Source organism: Stegastes partitus, unplaced genomic scaffold, assembly GCF_000690725.1.
Source record: "Stegastes partitus isolate 25-593 unplaced genomic scaffold, Stegastes_partitus-1.0.2 Scaffold840, whole genome shotgun sequence".
Lineage (NCBI taxonomy): Eukaryota > Metazoa > Chordata > Actinopteri > Pomacentridae > Stegastes > Stegastes partitus.
The window spans coordinates 67,919-89,779 of NW_007578571.1; the positions used below are offsets into that span (position 1 = coordinate 67,919).

Genomic DNA, 21,861 nt, shown 5'->3' on the forward strand with positions numbered 1-21,861 from the left:
TCCTCTCCTCTCCTCTCCTCTCCTCTCCTCTCCTCTCTGCTAAATATTATTAATTCAACTGGAATGTCTTAATTAATTAACTAGAGGCACATTGTATGTGTTAAGTATTTAGTACAAAGCCGGTCGATCTACTTAACAAACCCAAAGTTCATTTTACCAGCAAGATTTGGCAGCGGAGAAGCTGCCAGTGTCAGCGAGTACTTTTTTGCTGTTGAAGTTGAAAAATGGCGTTGGTGCAGCTTTGTATAACCCATCGTCTTCTTCTTCTTCTCTGAAGGTATGAGTTAAGGATCCGGTATTTACCAAAGGGCTTTGTGCAGCAGTTTACAGAAGACAAACCGACGCTCAACTACTTCTACCACCAGGTACACACACACACGGTGGCACCCAGACACACAAACATATTTCATTTTGTGCCAGCAGGCAGCACTGAAGCATATGGCACTGCTAGGAGGCTGTGTGTGTGTTTGTCTTTGGATAATCTAGGTCAGTAGGACTGTGTGTGTGTGTGTGTGATAGAAGGCTTGCCATTTGATGTTGAGAAATAAATGTTTTAATAAGCACTTCTCTGTGGTGTGTATTCGTCTCCCAGGTGAAGAATGACTACATGACAGAAATTGGGGATCAGGTGGAACAAGATGTAGCTCTCAAACTGGGCTGTCTAGAAATCAGGTAAAACACCGTGCCGTGTCCGTGTCTGTACATGCTGAGGGTTTGACCCAATCACATAATAAACATTATATTTTGATTATTTTCCCTGTAACAGTTTCAGTTGTATTGTTTTTTACTTGAGTTCTTTCCGTGCTAAAGAGTCTGTGTTTGTCCTTCAGCTGCTCAAATAGTTTATATTTGATTTAAATTAATTGCCATGTGTCTTTTGTAATATTTGCAGAACTGAATACAATTTTAAATTATTTCATTGAAGAAAGCTTCCCTTAAATGACCGTTTAATGTCATTGTCTGCAGTCAGTGACCTCACTTTCTTTGTGTCCCACCGGTTTCCGTTGCAGGAGGTTCTTCAAAGAGATGAGAGGAAACGCCCTGGACAAGAAATCCAACTATGAACTATTGGAGTAAGTATTTTCTTCATGAGCACAGAACTCCATGCATCATTGTGGCTTCTCACTTTCATTCTAGCTCGCAACCTCTCTGGCACAACAATCCCTCTTAATTACATCCTACCTGGAAACTTGTTTTGTAACCGAGCAGTCAAGGTTGCAAATCAGGAAAAATACACACAGTATGTCGGTACACGATTACAACAGAACACCATCAGATCGTTAGGAGTTTGGGAGACACTGAATCTGCACATCTGCAAATTGCTGCTTGACAGAGCTGCAGCCCAACTACAGCTCCATGTGTTATATTTGCAGGTGATAAAGAGACTCTTACAGTCCAGCTACAGTTGTTCTATGTTTGCACGCTTCCTGTGTTGTCCCACAATGGGCGCTCTGAAAGATGGACGTCAGTGAAGAATTGACAAACTGAGGTCTAAATGAGGCCCAGCTCTAACGCGGTCTGATTCTAATGAGCTGCCCTCTTCCACTGATGTCTTTCTTTCTGCCCATCAGCCTAACGAGCTCTCCAATTAACTGAGAAGAATGCTCGCTGTCTCTCCTTCAGTTTTTTCTGTCTCTTTTTCATCTCCCGAGTTCTCCTCCCCATCCCCTATTTCTGTCTGCTCTTCCTCCTGCGTTCTTCCTCTTTGTTTTGTCTCCGTCTCTCCCTTGCAGCCTCTTTCCGCTGATTGGAAAAAGATGTTGTGTCATACATATTTTAAACCAGCGAAAGAGGAAGATGGAAAGTGCTGTTGGGGCTTTGATACAGCAAGTTGACAGTTGGCCATCAGGAGCTGCTGGACCCTTGTTGTGCCTTCGTGGCCAAAACTTCCCAATACACTCTGGGTATTGTTGGCTCTAGTTGGCCCATATCTGCAATAATTTTAAATCGCTGGCAGAAAAACCAAAGACCTCTTTGTTCAACTTAACAAATAAATTATTTCATCCATTTGTTTTAAAAGTTTTGACCCCTGCTTTTAGTTCTTCCTCTTCCAGTAAGACCTTTCCAGATGTTTCCTTGTGGAGAGTGTTATAATTTGATACTACATGAAGGCAAAATATTTTTGAATGAAACATCCCACTAAAGCCCAAGTAAATATTAATTTATTAGCCCCTTGTTATTGGAAACTTTACCCCTCGCTCTTGTGTTTTTAAGTGTTTGCGTGTCAACTGATTTACACGGGTAGGGATTACTTTAAATGAAATGACTGGAGTTCCAAATTACCAAGTTATTTCATAATAAATCCTCGGACATAAATAATCGTGTTGTAAATAACAGAACTCTGAAATGAAGTGTTACAGATGCTTCGATTCAAGACTAAACTCTGTCACCATTTGCGCTTTTATATACAAGCTCTCAGTTTGTTTTCCAAATATAAAACGAGTTTGTGTCAACAGGTTCGCGCTGGTCTAAAAACAGGAGGCTGGTTTTTGTTTGCATTTTCTAGTCGTCTGCCCCTGAGCGTACAGTGCACGGCTGTAGCGCTTGTGGTTTGGGAGCCAATGCAACGCGTTTAATCAGTGCGCCTTTGTCAGCGCTCGTTCTCTGAGGTCAGCCTGGTTACGTAATTTCTCAGAGCCTGTTTGTACTTATTGTTGCTTATGTGATAGTCACAGCTTTGATTTGATGAGAGAGAGAGAAGAGTTTTAGAGGTGACACACAGAAGTTATCCTTTCATAAACCTCCAGTTAAATCATACTCACGTGTCCTGACGAATTTTGACAGCACCTGAAAGGCTATTTAGTTCATTTTTGTGGGATTTGCAACTTACAATTTGCTCTTAATTTGAACTTTCAACCCTGTTTCACCCTGTGTACATTCATCCAACTGTTATACAAGTATTGTATTAATTATTTGACATGTGTTGGGGAAACGGGAGGCACAGAAGATGATGTAAGCTTCCAGCCTTTCTCATACTCTGTCTTCACTCTACTTGTCTTGTCTCCAGAGGAGTATGAGTCATTAGTAGCTTCCTGTTATAGCGCCGCACATCTTTCTTTGTCTCTGCGCTCGCCCTCTTTGTACCCCTTTCTGCCTCTCTCCATCTCTCCTTTCTGACTTTTTCTGTTTTTCTTCAGCCCCCATCTTCTAGGAAAAGATGAGTAGCGCTCTCTAGTCAGCACTTAGTCATAGCTTTCTGTTTCTCGTCTCGAGTTGTCTGTCTGCCTAGCTGTAGTTGTCTGTAGCTGTTAGTAATATCTCAAGAGAGAGGAGAAATATGCTGCCGAGATCAGATAAAGACAAAAGAGCTTGCTAATTAACATTCCTCTGTGTAATTACAGCATGATAAACATTTTTGATCTTTTCCTCCTGTGTCTCTCACTCACTCTGTTGTTTCTCTTTTCAGGAAAGATGTTGGTTTGAGGCGGTTTTTCCCTAAAGACTTGTTGGATTCCGTCAAGGTGAGATGATGAGTTTCACGTAGAAAAGTCCATGTGTTATTACACCTAAGGCTGCTGCAAAACACTGTCTCCACCTTTTGTTTTGAGGTAGTTGTGCAAGAAATAGTCCAAAAAGAGGGTTTGTGATCAAAACCTTGGTGTTTTTTTTGCATGATGAGTAAGTAAAACACTCTCCACACTCAGCAGCTGGTATGACAATGCTCCATCTGCGCCACCAGAGCTGCTCAGTTACCAAAACCTCCGAGTTTTATAGGCAGCTTACTCGTGTAAGCAAAGTTTCTTCTGAGCCAAGTCTCTGGATGTGTTGCTTGATGTGTTGTCAGGCCCTGTCTGTTTTAGCAGATGAAGTGTGAAACAATCCAAGACTCATCAAGTTTGAATTGATGGTCAGCTAACTCATAAAGTTTACATCAATGGAAGCAAGTCAGAGAAAGAGTATTAACGTGACAGCTCGTGTACATGTGTTGATGAGTGTAGTTTTGGATGGTAGCCATGATTCCTTTATAATTGTCAAAATAAATTAACGTTGGTTTCCATTAACAGCTTTGGAGTAAACAAGCTAAGTTACACAGTAGTGTATGAAGCTAGTGATAAAGGCTACGTTTTACTCGGCTGTAATAGGCAAAGTAGAAGAAGCTGGAAAGAAGAAAACCCGTCATTTGCTAACCTCTGAAATACCCTGAAGAAGACACAAACAAAACTTTGGCAAAAATGCAGAAATGTCTTAAGAAGACTTGTTTCCAATATAGAAAGCATGTAATTATTCATTTATATATCAGCTGGTGTTAGCCGTGTTTCAGAGTCAGAAAGACTTCATTGATCCATGAGGGGAAATTGCTAAAGTTACAGTTGCTCCCATTCAAGTTAGAAACATAAACAGCACAAAATATATAGATAAACATAAGGAGCAAATGTGACTGAAAAATATAAACACAAGTCGAAAAAATACGTCCTAAAATATAAACTTAAGTAGACAGTATAGCTGTGAAATGTGCTTTTCCCAAGAAAACAAATTAAAACATGCGTACATGATGGATGGATGTTTTTGATGGATTCTTATATTGCTTTTTTTTTTTTTTTTTGACATGTTACATCATTTCTCACACTGTACATTTTTACATTTTTACATGTTTTCTTCAAGACAAACCCATCATATTGTACATTGTTGAACACTGTGTATTAAGACATTACGTTTTCATTGACAGTTTTGCACACATTTGAACATCACATTTCACAAACACCTTCAAACCTCATTCTGAGTTTTTAGTCAGATTCAGTACTCCTGTTATGTTCAGTGTTAGATGTAGGGTCTTACCTGTGATTGTAGCTGCTGAAAGAATTGACTTTCCTGCAAATGATCAATGAATTGCTTCTCTTTCTATAAAACCCTTCAGAAACCTTTAGTCCTGTCGATGTTAAAACCACAAGTGTTTGTACAACAGCAACAAGCAGCAGCCGGAATGAACTGCAAGTGTAATTAATTCAGTAGAAGCACACACGTGCAGAAATATGTTTTCTTTTTCTTTTTTTTTTGTTAGGATTTATTTGAATTATTTGGGGGACAATTTAGAATATCCAGGGATGCAGGAGAGAGGGTGAAAGAGGGTTAGGGATGGGGGAGAGTTGTGAACTCAAGGAGTGAAGTGAACTGAGATACTCGTTAACTGTTTGCATTGAAACATAATGAATCCAGTCAATTGACTCTGAAAGTCTGACCCTCTGAATGAGGAGTTATATGGTCTGATGGCCACGGGCAGGAATGGTTTCCTGTGGTGCATCTTGGTAGGATGAGTCTGTGACTAAATGAGCTCCTGTGGCTGACCAGCATGCCGTGGAGTGGGTAGGAGACATTGTCCGAGTTGACTTGCATCTTGGACAGCATCCTCCTCTCAGACACTGCTGTCAGAAAGTCCTGCTCCTTTCCTAAAAAAGTCAAAAGCCATCTCAAGTGAGCGTAAAAACTCTTTTGTGAAATTGTGGACGTTTTCTTAAGTTTAGCCAACACCAATAAACTGTTCAGATACTTCAAAACAGTACGTAAAGAAAAGACGGCTAGTGAAGAACTGCTTTTCTGCCAGCTTCACTCTTGATCAGGTCTCATTTAATTCCCTGTGTACAATCAACCTCGTATTTAGTGTCAATGATGCCTAACCAAAGGGAGTGTTTGGGTTCAGTGAAGCAGAGCATATTCTGTTTTTGTCGTCCCGGTTCTCCATTTTCACTGCTGAAATGATAAAAAGTTTTATCCAGAGAAGCACTTACTGCAGCAGAGCTCAAGTAGCCAGACAAATGTGGTTGTTCTCTGCTGTTTAGGTAATCCAGTCAATTTTGGTAGTATCAATCAGTAATTAAAGTTTCCATCGAAGTGTGTTTCATACTGATGGTTCGAAAATCTCCCGTTGTAATTCAACAGTATTTAGGAGATGAACTGTCATGTTAATTAAGTGGAGTCAGTTTTAGAGTAGAGAAGTGGTATTTGGGCAGACTCTGGTTGTGTAGGTTTGTATGTGATGGCTGGCGGCTGTGCTTGCATAATGAGCAGTGTCTGTCTCAGTGATAAATTTACGGCACGTGTTTATGGGGAAGATCTTTGTGTGTGTGTCTGTGTGTGTGTGTGTGTGTGTGTGTGTGTACGAGAAAGGCTCAGTGACCCGAAAAGGTCTCGATGTCAGCAGGCGGGCAGACAGATGCTCGGCAGAGGGAGAGAGACTGTGTTTGTGCATGCTCGTGTATGTATGTTGTGTGCCTCCGCGACCCTCAGGTCATGTTTAAACCCACTTTCTCTCTCCAACAATGAGGAGGGAGGGGGAGGTGTCAGTGTGCGTCTCCTTCTGGGCCCACCTCCCCCTGCCTGTCAAGCCCTGTCAGCTGCCCACCTACCTACTTTACCTCCTCTCCTCTCATTTTTACTCCTTTGGCGCACAACTGAATTCCCTCCCATGAGGCCTGTTTTATTAAGCCACGAGGGTGCACACAGTGACACACATGTGCAGTCAAACATTTATTAATTGGCAAATCGGACTTGATTTTAGATGTCTGGATTGATGTTGTGTGTGAGGAAAAGCTTATTCAAATTATTTTATTGTACGTGACACACGGTCAGCTTGATAAATGTGAAGCCAGAACAAGTTATTTAAATGAACATTGTGAGTTCAAGAGTTGGGGTGTTTCTTCAAGGAACTGATCCTTCAACGAAAAATGAAATTATTTTGCAAGTAAAAAGCTTCTCCATTGTCAGAGTTATAAATTGAATTGCTTTTTTGGGGGGGGTGTAGGTAGAAGACCATTCAATTAGCTAGTAAAATGTTTGACAATAATCAGTATTGAAGGTTTTACCTGCAGCCATAATGAGTTGTCTGTGTCCGTCTTTGAGTATTTTTATGTGCATTATTGATCTGTTATAGTTTTCATCATCAAGCATTTGTTTAGTCTTGAAAGTGTCAAAAAATGTGGGAAAAAAGTCCATTAACTTCCCAAATGCATCTCTTTAAATCCCTTTTTTTTCAATAGCTATCATGTAACACAAAGAAAAAGAGCAAATCCACACATTTGAGAAGCTGGCACTGATGCGTCGTGATTCAAGGCTGAAACTATTTATCGTTCATGCAAACAGTTTCAGATGAATTTCTTCTTCTCTGCGATTGAATGACTCGTTTTTCGTTGCAGCTCTAATTAATATGTTATATCATACAGTATATTATCAGTGTAAACCAGTAGTGTCAGTTATGGTGGTGCAAAGCAAATGATGAGTTTCCACTGCGCTTTCTGTGGCCCACACACACACACACGCACACACACACACAGAGCACAGCTGTCATTTACGTTTCTGTCGGTCACTCTGGTGAAAGAGAATGGTAGTCATTTAATGGGATTATTCTCCCTCAATGGACTCCACTCACACACACAGCACACACACACATGCACACAACCCAGAGCAGATGGCTGTGGTAGTAAACAGTGACTGATGTGAGCTGTTATAAAAGAGCAGAGTCTGTTCATTCATATTGACCGGCCGGGCAGCGGGTTTAGCAAAACCGACCTTTGGTGGCTTTGGAAGATCAAAGTTTCATCAACCAGCCACAGCTCAAGTCCTGCAGCTCGTTTCCTTTGTCAGATTAATAAGACAATGAAATGATGTCACACTTTATTAAATCAATACTGAGTATATTGAATATCGATATAAATAACATTTGTTTAAAGAGAAAAGTAGAAAAGAAATATCTTTCAAAGCAGGCCTAACAATGTGCCATATTTACGATGATCTAGAGAACATGAACATCAGGGCAAGGTCTATGGTAACAATTTCACTCCCCATTTAATATTGTAGTCCTTTGAATAAGGAGCAAACAGAATTTACAAGTGTGGTATTGAAAGTGTACATGTACATTGCTGCATGAGCAAGTGATGGATGTCATTTGTAGCAAGAACAGCAAATACACAGCAGAAACACGGTTTAAATTTAGAACAAGCTGCAGTCATTAAGCTATTATAAACTCCCAATGATGAAGTTTTGTTGATGATGTGGTTTAAAACATACTGTTGTGACATACAGCAGCTTTTAGCCCAGACGCTGCACGCACTTACATCCTCACCAATGCACCCACCAAGTGTGAAGGAGATGAGGTTCTGGAGAAAGGCAAAGACACATATACAGAGACTCCTTCCTTTATTGTTAGACTGAATGTCAGTTAGTTCAGTAAATGCAAATGTATTGTCATTTTAACACGTTAGTTATGTCTTTAAGTCGTTCAAACTGGGTCATGCTGTGTTTGTGTATCTTAGCGTTGCGCTGATTAGTGATGGATAGCTTATTTCAATGGCAACAAAGCGAGTTCTTGTTTCTGCAAATGTGTGGGGAATTAGTAATACTTTCCAGGCATGAAAAGAAATGAAATGTCTGTCTCACTAATCATAACCTGAAAAAGTAAGTAAACAGTTGAAAACGAATAGTTATTTTACTAAACTTTCTGATACAGTGTAAAAGCTGCTTAATGAACCCAAACTAGAAATATAACTCCTAAATTCTTCCAGCTTATACTAAATCAAATCACCAAGAGTTCTGCTACACACAACCATCACCGTGTCCTTGCTGGTGTGAATGAATTGATTGTTTTCTTGAAAACTCTAATAAGCGCCATGACCGGTCAGCAGAGTGTCATAACTGGTCAGCCTGTTGCTACAGCGACAGTCGGCACGCTGATGGGGACAGCGATAGCCACTTGCAGTACTTCCTCTCAGGAAGGGTGGACACTTCAGACAGACAATATCCCAGTGTGTTCATACGTGTGTGTGTGTATGTGTGGAATTCTAGGAATTAAAACAGTGATCCTATCAGGAGCATGACGAGCACTCACACACACTATGCTCTGTAATGGTGCAGAGAATAGTAAAAAAAAAGTCTAAGTGCATTGTGACATCTGTTGAAATGACACACATGTGGGGGTTCACAATCTATGTGTGAGTGTGTGTGCGTATTTGTCGTTTTCTTCATTCCTTCAGGCTTAACATGTAGACAGCTGGCAGCAGAGCTTTGTGATGCGACAGTGTAATAAAGACATTACTGCTTTTAATTACAGATGCATCATACAAATAGCAATAGAGATCAATAGTGGCTCCACGCACAATGTCACAGAAAAACATTGACGCTTCACTTCATATATGAATCATTCTGTCTTTGTAATGGTTAAGTTTAGAACAGACAAAGGCCTTAAAAACCTCGTACATCTAATATATCATATCCCAATATATCATAATGGTGACCTTTGGTTAGGCCCGCTTGAGACTGGTTCGTCAGTAGCTCGTGTCCAAAGTGGCTTTTCCAGTCAATTAATCAATGAGCTGGTGCTTCCGTAGCTATAATGGTTAAACTGCTCATTTAAGTCGTGCAGTTTGACCTTAATGTGCTGCCCTAGTCTACTGTAAATCCGTGCATTTTTTTTAAAAGCCTGCTCCATACGGGACTAAATCTCCCCTTAATCTTTATCTTCATCTATATGGCGAACTATTTATAGCCAGGGATTGCCCGTGTAGTATGTGTGCTTGTTTCAACATGTATTTTCTATGTACTGAGTGTGTGTTGGGCTATACTAAGATGCATGTATGAATACATGTATGCTTGTATGTGTATTGTCCATCTATAAATCTAGAGTGATACAATATAGAGAGGACTGTGCATGACAGAATATGATTCCTAGATGGATTTTTTTCCCCATCTGTCTACTCTGTGGTGACATAACAGACCTAAAAAAAGCAATCAGGTCTAAAAGTGTGACTATAATACCGGCGGGCAAAACAGAACTCGGAGCACAATTCACTCTGGAAAAACTGCATTACACACAGTGAGATGCAAAATACGCTTTCAGTGAATGACTCTGGTGTTTAATTGAGTAACTAGCAGTGCCAATGTGTCTTTGTTAAGATATTGATCTGAGCTGAGAATGAAGCACTGAGGTCAGACTGTTTGGAACCAGAGTGGACTATTAGTCGATCGATGTGTCAGTCAATGTGTCTTTTAGTGTCTGTCACTCTGCACCCACACAGAACAAACTCCCATCCTGTACCGCCTCCACTTTCTGCTCCCAGTTGTACATTTTCTGCTGTATCAGCTGGAAAACATTTTTAGAAAGTCTGTTTGTTATTGTAAATTTCTTCTTCTAATCCCTTTTCCTCTCCAGGCGAAAACTCTCCGTAAGTTGATTCAGCAGACGTTTAAGCAGGTGGCCAATCTCAACGACGAGCAGTGCATCCTGAAGTTCCTGGAGGTACTCGCACCGATCTACCGCTATGACAAGGAGTGCTTCAAATGTGCCCTTGGGGTAGGTTTCTTCTGTTCTGGATCAGTGTGCTTTGGTTTGCCCTGGAAGCTGTTGTTCACTGTGTTAGGTTGACCCCTTTTGGTGGCATCAGGTTTTACACCTATCCATCAGTGATGCCTCCTACTCTTCCCTTCCTTCTCCTCCTACCTTAAACTTCTTCTTTCACTCTCTTTCTGTTTTAACTCGTGTCTTGTCCTCTCTCTAACAGTCCAGCTGGGTGATCCAGGTAGAGTTAGCCATCGGGCCAGAGGAAGGGATCAGTTACCTCACCGACAAGGGATCCACGGTGAGTTTCCATCACAAATGCAGAGTAAAACACAGCCAGGTTTAATGCACTGTACATCATAGGAGGCTTGACAGCTAAGCTTAAGTCATACAACCAGCGATTAGTATAGTTAACATGCTTAACTTTAAATTCTTCTGTGTGTCTCTCTGTTCCCAGCCCACCCATCTAGCAAACTTCAACCAAGTCCAGTCCATCCAGTACTCAGCTATGGAGGAGAAGGACAGGAAAGGCATGCTGCAGCTGAACGTAGCCGGAGCTGCTGAGGTACAACTACACTATCTGATAAACCACAACCTTTTAGTCACCTGATCTAATTTATATGTACGATGAAAAGACGACAGGCATCACCCATTATGTCATCTAAAATCAATAGTCTTAAATTCAAGCTGTAAATTTCTCTTTTTTTTTAGTTGCAGACAAAAAAACACAAATAGTTTTTTAGTTGTAGTTGAGAAATCTTCCCTTGTGCAAAGTTTGGGAAGAAATGCCGAAAAAAAACATTGACATTTGTTGTATTTAACTATTTTTACATACAAATCTGAAGAGGTTTAGGTTGGCTGTGTAACACTGTGGTGTGTTTATGCAGTTTTTGGTGGAAAAACTTGTGTCTTTAGGTCCCTGAGACACTGAAACAGAACTCTAAAACTCTGAGCTGCTGTCCCCTAAACTATTTGCTGCTAAAAGGTTTTCCAAACTCAAGGCTTAAGCTTTGCAAAACTGTGAAATAAAAACAAGATTTCAAGGTTTACTAAGTTCTTCTTCTCTCCTCTAGTGGCCATAAGCTTTGCCCATCTTGGCACGTAGCCATATTTGTCAGCCTTCTTTTAGCTGTTGGCTGAAGTGGACCCAGAGATGCACTAATAGTTTCCCTGAATACGTCCAGCATCACGGTTTTACTCACAAGGAAAGCGTTTCACACACACAGATAAGAGTGGAACTTTCTGTTTTTATTGGCTTTTATGTTACTGGATTTACACACACGCACACACTTGTGCACACACAAATACTTTGTGTGGGAGAGATGTTTTCGTCTGACGTAAGGTGCAGCTGGAAACCTCCACGGGGTTTGTTATGTGTGTGTCTTTTGAGATAATGGCTCTCTGTAACAGGCCTGCCTCTGTGTGTGTGCGTGTGTGTGTGTGTGTGTGTGTGTGCATGCAGCCTCTCACAGTTACAACAGCATCGCTCACCCTGGCGGAGAACTTGGCCGACTTGATTGACGGTTACTGCCGGCTCGTCTCCATGGAAACTCACTCCTTTATCGTCAGAGTTCAGAAAGGTACAGTGTGAAGCTGCGGTTGGCCTTGTTCTGTCCAGTTCCTCGAAAATATTAAAATTCAACTCTGTATAACCTTTAGAGTGTTAGCATTTCTTTGTAGTAGCATGTGAGAATCTTTTTTTTTTGAAAAAACTCATTCGATAGAGTGAATTCTTTTTGATCAAATAGCTTCAGGGATCATGTTAATACCAGTATTCATTCCTAAAGACAACTTAATAATAAACATTAATACACAACAATATCTTTCAAAGAATTGTAATGTGTTTTACTCACTTTTTTTTTCTTATCTTGACATTAGAGCTGTTTCTGTTGCTGCTTTTTTTTTACTGAACATTAAAACACTATGATAGTCCTGTCAATTCTACAGACAATAGAGCGCAAAATATATCTAAAATGATCTATCGGCAGTGTCAGTGTTTCTAACAGAAGTTCTTATTCTCAGGCTGTATAGAATCATTTACACTGCATTAACAACCATGCTTCTCTCGTATGATGGATCACTATTCAGGGCACATTTTTTGATCTCGATGTGTGTTTTTGTCCTCTAGAGGGAGAGAGAGCGCTGCCTTCCATCCCAAAGTAAGTACCTCTCTCATTCTTGTTATTGTTCAACTAAAAGTCCCGCGAACGAAGCTTAGAAACAATTTCATATCGGAGCTTTAAGTCCACAGAGGAGGAATTTCTCTGACTGTAGGACACAAACATGCGATGCTGCTGTATGAAGTGGTTTACTTCTGTCCTTTCACATAGATCTAAAACTCAAATCACCATTCAATGCTTATATTTGCAAAAGTAAAGACGTTGCACACTGCTGAACCAGTAACTGTATTTATTTATTTTTTGCTAACTGTAATGACAAATAGAGCCTTCATGCAGCTCTTCATTAAAATGTGCTCGAAGGCAGAGATCTTCTGAAAGTAAAAGGGTCAGAGTTATGCGTCTGTTTTTAGGAGGAACTAAATCACTGTATGTGCAACGACTTTCAGGGAAGTGTCAGTTTAACAGCTTTGTTTATACGGTTGCTTTCCAGAGAATCTGCTGTTAAAATATGAACAGAGTAAACACACGTGACTGACATTTTTAATAGGAAACCTTGACTGTGTCGATACAGTATTAATGGGATGGTGATGACTTTAGAGATCGGTGATTGTAAAGTTGAGCTGCTGAAGCTGCGACATACAGCATGTGCAGTATCATCATCAGTGGGCAACTCCTGAGTACAGATAGTCAGCATTGTCAGGTCTTAACAACAAAGAGGACTTTCAGAGTTCAGGTCAGCATTATTTTATAAAATGGCTTGAGTTGTCTATCTGACTTTGTTCTGTGTTTTGATATGAACACTGACTTTGTGGCTTAGTTTTGTGTTAATTTTCATAATAGTTAATTCTGTGCTGTATGTTTTGTGCCTGTTTTTAGTTGTATTTTTTTTTTTGTGACCCTGTTTTGTTTCCAAGAAATTTCCTGGAAAGAACTAAGAAATGCGATATGTTTAATAGGCACTCTAACTGCTGCAATAAAACAAAGTAATTTACTGAGCGCATACCAGGTCAGCTGAACATAAAAAAAAGTTGAAATTTGTATACAAGCCACAAGAAATTCATGAAATTTAAAGAACAAAGTAATACCTACCTCTTTATAAAAAAAAATGAATTTCATATTTTTCAATCTGATGAGCACCAAATCATGTAGTCGTCTCTGTTGTGGTTAATTAGGAATTTATAGGTCTTCAAGAAGCCTTTTAGATCTGTGAAAAGAAAATGTGAACTAAGGCAAATGAGCCTTTTAGGGGTTTTGGCTTCAAGTCTATAAAATATTTTAGGAGAAACATGAGACATAGATCTCGTTGTATTTGTTTAACTCTAACCGTTGCCGCCCGAACATTTGCGGATCCACATTTCACTGTCACTTGTTTAAATTCAAACAGTTTTGCTTACTTTTAGTCATTTCAAGTCAAATCTCTCTCTCCTTCCTTTCTTCCTCTCTCTCACTCTCTCTCTCTCTCTCTCTCTCTCTCTCTCTCTCTCTGTGCCTCTGGTCAAATAAGGAGATAAGTTCAGGAGCCAAATATTTTCCACTTAGGGTTTTTAAACACTCTGCTAGTCTCCTCCTCTTTCTCTCAGTCTCTCGCTCTCTTCGCTCGCCTCTCCGTTCGCCTGTTGTGGTCTGTGATGTAAAGATAGTAGTAGGGCTGAGCTGACACAGAAACAGAGACCACGGCAAAGGGAGAGAGACATAATAAAAACAGTAAGGATTAGTTTACACATGTCACAGTCGAGTTTTCCATGTTCGAGAGCTGCGTGCACATGTGGAGAGCAGCTCCCACTGTTTGTTCTTTTTTTTTTTTTTACGAGATCTTGCTTTGAAAATGTTAAGGAGGCATGTCTTGCTTTATTAGCGTGTCTTTGACTTGCTGTGTAATGTTCTCTCTTTCCTCTCCTTCTTCTGTAGACTGTCTAATAATGAGAAAAAGTTAGAAGCAGTCAGGAGCGGAGTAAGAGCGATCTCTGTCTCAGGTAAGATGCAAAGTCACGCTCAAAAATCGACTGGTTTAGGAGCAAGGTGAGCTCAGTCTGACAGCTTACTCGGCCTCTCCATTTCCTTCACCTCATCTGTTTCTTGTCTGTCGCTCTTTTTTTTAAAATTTCCATCTCATCCCATTTTCTCCTCTGTTGGGACTGCCTCTCCCTCTCTCTGGTCCCATCCTTTCTGTTTCTGCTTTCTTTTGTTTACTTCCTCCCTCTGTCTCATCTCCCTCCGCGATCACTCGCATCCATTCACTCTTGTGTTTTTCTCTCACACTCTGGTCCTCTTCACCCGCCCTATTGGCTGAAGATCTAGTGACATCGACACCTCCTAAGCCAACCAAGGCGCGGCGTTTCCTCCTCCCCTTTGTCTTCTGTTCAGATTCGCCGCCCAATGGTATCCTCGGCTCTTATTGGACAGTTAGTAGAGGAGCATATCCACAAAATTGTGATGTGGCGGAGTGCAAATTCCTGATTTGATGATTATGCTTAGCTTTACTTGGCATTAAAGACACACACGGTGTATAGAAAACCCTCAGAGGGAGTAATCCACAGTACTTGTGAAATATAAATAGAAAAGTGGTTCTTTAAAGTGATTTATTTATTTTTTTGATTGGATTTGGCCAAGAAAGCTTTTAGAGTCAACATATGGCAGCTTTTGTTGGAATTACCAACGTTTTTGGGCATCAAATTAAATACATTTGTGGATTCAACACTTATCTGCTGCATCACAATCGGCCTTATTTTTAAGTATGCGCTTTTCTACCAAACTGTCTTTGTCTTCACTACCTGGTTGCTTTGACTTATTCAGACTTGCACACTCACAATTTAACCACAATAACAGAAAAGAAAAAAAGAATCGGACATGAACAACAAGGACTCCTGGTCTTCATGTGTGTTTTTGATGCATTATGAATAGTTTTTCCTACTGTCAGTATCCAGTTTGAGGCTCTCACATATAAGTCCAAGTATTCAATTTGGAGTCTTTCGACTGACAAGGTATTTTCCTTTTAGCCCGACTTTGATTTAACAGAATGAAGTGACTGGCAGTAGTCTCTACTGACACACAGAATAAAATGGTTTTGTCAGATCTCCGTTCAGCACACGCCTTGCCGCTGAGGTCACATTTTGGTTATTTTTGATCATTATTTTCAGTGGTGTATGTCAGCTAATTCAAAGTGGCAGAGCTTAATTCGCAGCGAAGCGGCCAAGTGGTTAGAGAGGCCGTTCTTCCATGAAAAGATTCCAGGACCAAGTTAATGCCGTACTAAAGGGCTTTCAAGCAATCACTCAATCACTACCAGCTCAGCGATGTTGTCCTGCAGCAAGAAACGACGTTATGATTCATGTTAATGAAAACGCTGGTCTACTGCGTGTACACGTTGGTTGACCTTGTGTCTCCATCTGTGGCCGTGGCAGCTGCTGTCAGTAGCTTACAGGGCCGCTCATGAGAAACTGGTGAATCTGGACAGCAGCTGTTTCGTTGTTGAAACTTTTAACAACCGTCCAAAATCTTTTTTCTCGCTTGAGGCTCCAAACGTGATGCACAGCCACGGTGGACGTACTGCTTTAGACTTTTTTAATGCGAGCTTCTGTGTGTCAGTAGAGCTGCCACGAATAGCTTCAACGCTTTTACTGTCTAAGTTCAGTTTCATTCTCTTATATTCAGACTGCACTTTATGTCTCATTCTGTCCTAAATGTCACAGAACAGGGAGCATATGTTGGAATTATAGGCTTTAAAACAAAGAAAAACCGCAGTGAACTGTCAATTATTAATTCCTCCTGCGGGGTTTAAGATGCTCTGAGAGTCTTTTGAGCGTTAATGTTTAAGGAAACCGTGACCAGGTGTAACTAGCACTCACTGTTTCCATTACACCACACAAACTCACACGTTAAACTCAGCTGCATCCTCTTATCTATCTGTTAACTCTCTGAGATATATACAGCTTGACGCACAGAACATCTGAGAGTTCAGACATCGCCTTGCATATTGTCACTGATTTTACCTTCATGTGTCAGCACGGCGTTACTCAAAGGTATTAACTCTGCTTTTTATTCCCCTCACAAGTGTTTGGATTTTTAACTAACCGCTCGCCGAGTGTTTGGCTTTGCAGATCCTGCTACATCGCCCATGTTGTCATGCTCTAACCTCTCTTTTCTCTCTCTTCTCTCCCTCTCTTCACCGCTCTGCCTTCTGCTTCTCTCTCTCTCTCTCTCTCTCTCTCTCTCCTCTCTCTCTTTCCTCGTTGCCGTCTCTGTCTGTCGTCCTCCTCCTCCTCCTCTGCTGTCCCGTTTCCTGCATGCTCTCCTGGACCCTGCAGAAGATCTTAGCGGGGATGGTAAAGTTACGCTGTTGTTTATCAAATATCTCTCTCTCTGTTGTTCTTTCTTTCTTGTCCCGCTCCAACCTACACGCTGCGCCCTCCTAGGAGAGGGTAGCATGTGTGGGCTGAAGCTGCATGCATTCCTACTTCTTTAACAACGGCTCTACGAATACATGTGCTCTGTATTGTAAACATAGTGCGATTTAACTAATACAGAATGATGTAGTGATCATTGGGGATCTGTTTCAATCACCCAAGTCGATTAGTTGCTCGAGTGGCATTCTGTTTCAGCGTTTAAAGATGTTTGTGTGTTTTGCGTCTTTGTCTATTTATACCTCTAAATTTGAAATATGTCGGCTTTTAACCACAAGGAGGGCACAAAAAAATGCAGAATTTTGTAAATTAAGCGGTATTTCTCTTGAAGGGAACTTTTGCAAGAGTTTCTCTCTTTCTCTCTCTCTCAGGCTTCACACACACACACAAGCTCACAGCCACGCACACGCAACGCCATGCACACGTGTACTCACATATATTCATTCACACACTCGTGCACGCGCAGAGTGGAGTAGGGAGAGGTTTGCTGGATTCGAGAGCGGGCGCATTCCTGGCTATAATGGGCTAGCTAGATCGCACACACACGCATACACACAGACACATTCCCGCTACTGAAAGCAGAAATAGACCGAGTTAGACTAGTCAGACTTAGAAATGGTCATTTCTTTAGAACATATCCCAAACCGCTCAGGCCTGAATGTGCACAAACAATGGCCCTCTCAGTAAAAGCTAACAAATCTAGCAAAAAGAATATTTCTTATTCTGCAGATCAGAAACTGTTTAGCGCAGATTTAAATTAGAAGAAGCTGGAGACTAAGCTGGAAATGAGAAAGACATTTACTTCATTGCCCATATGGAACCTGTGATAAGCCCTGGCTGGATAAAGGAAAGAAAAACAACAAAAAACAACACTTATAAAAGGAATAAGCTGTTTTTGTTGGTAAAATGGGTTTTATCAGTAACAAATGTAGTGGGGAAAAAAAAGCATCTTTTTGCATGTTAATGATCAGTTTGTCTAATGAAGCACATTTTAGCTGCAGCAGCAGCAGACTAAGCAGAAATGTTGTTTTTATTCTCGCTCATATGAAGATATTTTTAGAGGCGCATTAAAGGCTTTCCTTTCCTCTCATGTGAAACATAAGTCGCGCATAGCAATGGTTTAATAAAACTCATGCCTGTTTGATTAAAAGTTAAACTTTTTCCAACCTCTTAGTAACAGCAGTAATAATGGAAGACAGGGGGCTCGTTTGGCTCCATCTAAAGACTCAGCTTAAGAGACGCTCTAAGCTGGTCTAGACGTACGATTCCCTCGCTGTAGTTTTAAATTTACCTCAGATATGAGAGAGCCATCAATCTTCCCATCTAACTCTCAGCAAGAGGGCAAATAAGCACATTTCCCCAAATGTCCTACTATCTCTGCCATCCGCTCTATTATTTAGCCCGCCTTGTTTAAATAACTAAACAGCTTGCCAGTCGTTGCCCTACATGTCAGACTTTAGAGACGTTTCTTGAGAAAATCAGCCACGGGCTTTAGGAAGGGATTTCTGATAGATGTAGGGACACGTTCCCACAGAGCCTGATAAATCCCGAGCAGAGCTGTGAGTGGAGCGTTCAGGACAGCAGATGTTGGACTCTTGTTTCCAACAGCTGAGTCTGCACACTGATTTTATTTTAAACACCACCATCTGGTTAGGATAGACTCAGTCCATCTTTCCTTCTTTTTTTTTTTTTTTTTCCCCCTGTTGGCTCTGTTCTCTGCCCCCCTCCTGTCTCTCTCTCGGCCTATCTGTCGGATTCTGCACAGATTTGATCCTAAACGCTACCATCTGCTTACATGACAGCTAGACCCAATATTTCTCCCTCTTCCTACCTATATGTCTCCCTTTCTCTTTTTTTGTCTTCTTTTTCCAACTGGTTTCTCTTCCCTAGTTTTGTCTCTCTCTCTTTTTTTTTTTTTTTTACTTCTTTCCCCCCACTCCTCCTCCTCCTCACTCCTCCTCACTCCTCCTCCTCCTCCACAGTAACTCCCTGCAATCCAGCTGCTCTCACACAGACAGATATTCACAACACATGCTCAGCTGACGCTCTCCGCCAAGTGTTTGTGTATGAGAGAGAGAGAGGGAGAGAGAGGGAGAGAGCGGGTGAGGGAGAAGGAGAGCGAGGAGCTACATGGGTGTTGCTTTGCGCAGGAGTTGTTGAAACTCTGAGCTAGCTTTTTTGGCTGCTTTTGAGTGTGTATGAGGGAAGTCTTCTTGTCTTAGTGGACACACGGTAAACCAGCCTTGTGCATGTGTGTCATATTTGTGTTTGTGTGTGTGATATCTTGTTTTTTTTTTGTTGTATTTTGACACTGCTTCTGTGTGTGATGTTACAGAGACTGATGACTATGCAGAGATAGTTGATGAAGAGGACACATACACCATGCCCTCCAGTAAGTCACTCAATCAGTCTTCTCTTTTACCTTTCAGCTGAAGTCTTTTCTACCTAAAAATCCACTTCTGACAGCTGTATAGTTTCACTGTTATACTTTTGTGAAAATGCTTCTCAAACAAATGTTAATTTTGTTCTGCTACCTAATAATCTGAGTGCGGTGTGAGTCATTTCCAAGAAGCACACTCGTACAGCGAATGAGAGCAGTTGCATTAAACCACTTTTGGTTAAGCAGCGGCTATCAAATTCTGGCCAGTTTCTTCATCTTCTATAAACAGTAGAGTCACTGGCCGGAGTCTCTGTGTGCGTGTGGTTCATGGAGATACGTTACATCTGTCAGATTCATTCATATGTTCGTCAAAAACCCTGAGTGTTCTGGTACATTTGGCTGTAGTTTTTTTAAGTAATGGTGGCTGTAGCCCTCTGTTCCAGTTCTTTAAATGTGGATGTTTTGGCCAGTACCAAGTACTCATGTGTTTGATTGCGTGGCCAGCTTTGAAAATGGACTGCGTCCTCCTTTCCTCCCGCAGTCTTTTTCTGTCTTGTTCTGTCTTGCCGTGTTTGTCTGCCTTTATTTCTTTGTCTCTTTCGCTTTGCTTTTTTTGGACTTCCTCTAATCAGACTTTCTGCAGACTTCTGACATATTTTCCTCCACTGTGCCCAGTTTGTATGTGTGTTCATGTCATGCTGTCTGCTGTATGTGTAAAACAAATCTGTAAAACTGTAAAGCAAGCCTGTTCTTTTAATAATCCTGCTGCAGTATGAGCCCAGCTTTTCATTAGTTTGCTTCTTTATTAACTAAACATCAGATAAAGAGTGAAATTGGTCAATTATTGCAGTGTGTATATGTGTGTGTGTGTGTGTGCGCGCTTTCTGAGCTATTTTCAATCCTAAAGCAGCTGTCTGGCTCTCCCCCTCTCTTCATCTCTCTTTCTTCCTCTTTCTCCCATCGCCAACACAGTGAGCTATGGAGTAGTTGAAGGTAAAACTCCCTGTCTCTCTCATTCTGTCCCATTTTATTGCCTTGAGTTCTTGTTAGTGTTTTTCTTTACCAGGCGGGAAGAGTACAAGTGTAGGAGCAGGTGTTTTTCTTTGTTTGCATCTTCCATTAAAGTCAAAACCGTGGAAGGCTGTTACTTGATAATCAGAGATTTACACGAGGTGGTAGAGTAGTTGAGAATCATCTTTTCTTTAAGCATTATTACCTGGCAAAGAAAAACACAAAGACTCAAGGTGTCTTACGTTGAGTTGACTTGTGATTGTTGGTGTTTTTGTAGCCCGCAGTTCACGCAGGTGAATTCAGGTGTTGGAACCGACAGGGAGAACCAATCCATAAACAAAGCAAGATGCTTCGTCATTAATAATTTAATCAGAATTTGTAAACGTGAAGCCTCTGCAGAACTGTCGAGCTAAACAACCTCACAGCATTTGTGTTGTTTATTGGCTTGGTTCTTGTTGCACCATCCGTTTGTTAGGATGTCTTTATTTCTTGTTTTTTTAATTTGTCGTCATGGTTGTTTCACATCTCTGTGGGTTCTTTGTGTGAAGCAATTATTAGTTTCATGAAAGTGGATTGCTGTATGGATTAATCGCAGTAAATCTTTTGCGATGGAATGCGTTCTGGTTACTGTTGAACTGGTCGGATACGCTGCTGGAGTCTGTAAAAATGTCTGTTGAGCAGAGCTTTGTTTAGCACGCTAGATAATTAAACTTTTACAGGAAGTTCCTGGTGGTCATCTTCCTACATAAACCTGCTGAACTCTCTTTTTAGCCCGTTTTTTACTGCAGTCGTTTGCCAGCTGACATTAATACACCTCTGCACAAATGCTTCCTGACCTTTTCAACAAGGCGGAAATGTTGATAACGCATAAATGTCAAAAGTTAAAAATGTCAAAGCATGTGGTTGTCAGTTGGAAAACCAAGCAGTTTCTTTGAAGTTCTTTTGGATATACCCACCGAGTATAAAAAGATTAGTGGAGGCACGGACCATACTGAATACAGTTAAGACCTGGTGCATCTGTTCACGTCAGGCCTTTGGTCAGACCCACAACCAGGTCCAGGTGTTCTTTTCTGCTTTGCAGGTTTTTTAGAAATGGGGTCCTGATGTTTACATGTTCTCCAGAGGCATGTACTACATGGCAAGTTCAGCATTCCCAGGATATCTTTTAAGTTTTCTGGCTTCACTAAGTCTAATGACTGCTACTTGTTAAGTCACCTGAGGGTTTCTGAACCAAGCTGTGAGCATGTTGGTCAGGTGTAGAGCTGCAGATTTTCGAAACCAATATGACGAATTCAAAAATATAATACATTCAAAAGGCAACACAGCTGTAGCAGCAAACGCCAGGAAGGAAATCTGGTAAAAACATGTCAACGAGTACATCTGACTATAATTACAATTGCTTATTACATTAAATTAATATGCTGTTTAGTTGCAGTGTAAGACAGTTTGAGCCTTATTCGTACTGCTGGCACCCTGGTGGTGTTAAAGAGGCTCGGGAGCAAGTAAAGGACAAATATGAAAACATAATTCAAAACAATACATAGTTATATTACATCGTTTTTTTTTTAGCACAGAACTCTAGTGCTTTAATCAGTCTCTGTTTTATTATTTTACTGCTGTAAGGCCTATAGAAGAATTGTTTTAAATTGTTTGCAGCCAACAGGAAAAAATAACTCAAGCAAAGAAGAC

General features: G+C 40.9%; 1 protein-coding gene across 4 annotated transcripts in view; it reads left to right on the forward strand.

Moving 5' to 3' along the window:
* Positions 1–21,861, forward strand: part of LOC103365438 (focal adhesion kinase 1-like) — a 68,889-nt gene that overhangs the window by 27,974 nt on the left and 19,054 nt on the right. For 3 of the 4 annotated variants that reach the window (XM_008292871.1, XM_008292872.1, XM_008292868.1), the window contains 12 exons: positions 278–365; positions 593–672; positions 1,011–1,073; positions 3,407–3,461; positions 10,136–10,276; positions 10,485–10,562; positions 10,719–10,826; positions 11,724–11,841; positions 12,390–12,420; positions 14,290–14,354; positions 19,117–19,173; positions 20,134–20,154. In XM_008292871.1, the coding sequence (XP_008291093.1) occupies positions 278–365; positions 593–672; positions 1,011–1,073; positions 3,407–3,461; positions 10,136–10,276; positions 10,485–10,562; positions 10,719–10,826; positions 11,724–11,841; positions 12,390–12,420; positions 14,290–14,354; positions 19,117–19,173; positions 20,134–20,154 (905 nt within the window). The remainder of the gene's footprint in view (positions 1–277; positions 366–592; positions 673–1,010; positions 1,074–3,406; positions 3,462–10,135; positions 10,277–10,484; positions 10,563–10,718; positions 10,827–11,723; positions 11,842–12,389; positions 12,421–14,289; positions 14,355–19,116; positions 19,174–20,133; positions 20,155–21,861) is intronic. The other variant, XM_008292870.1, reaches the window with a different exon arrangement.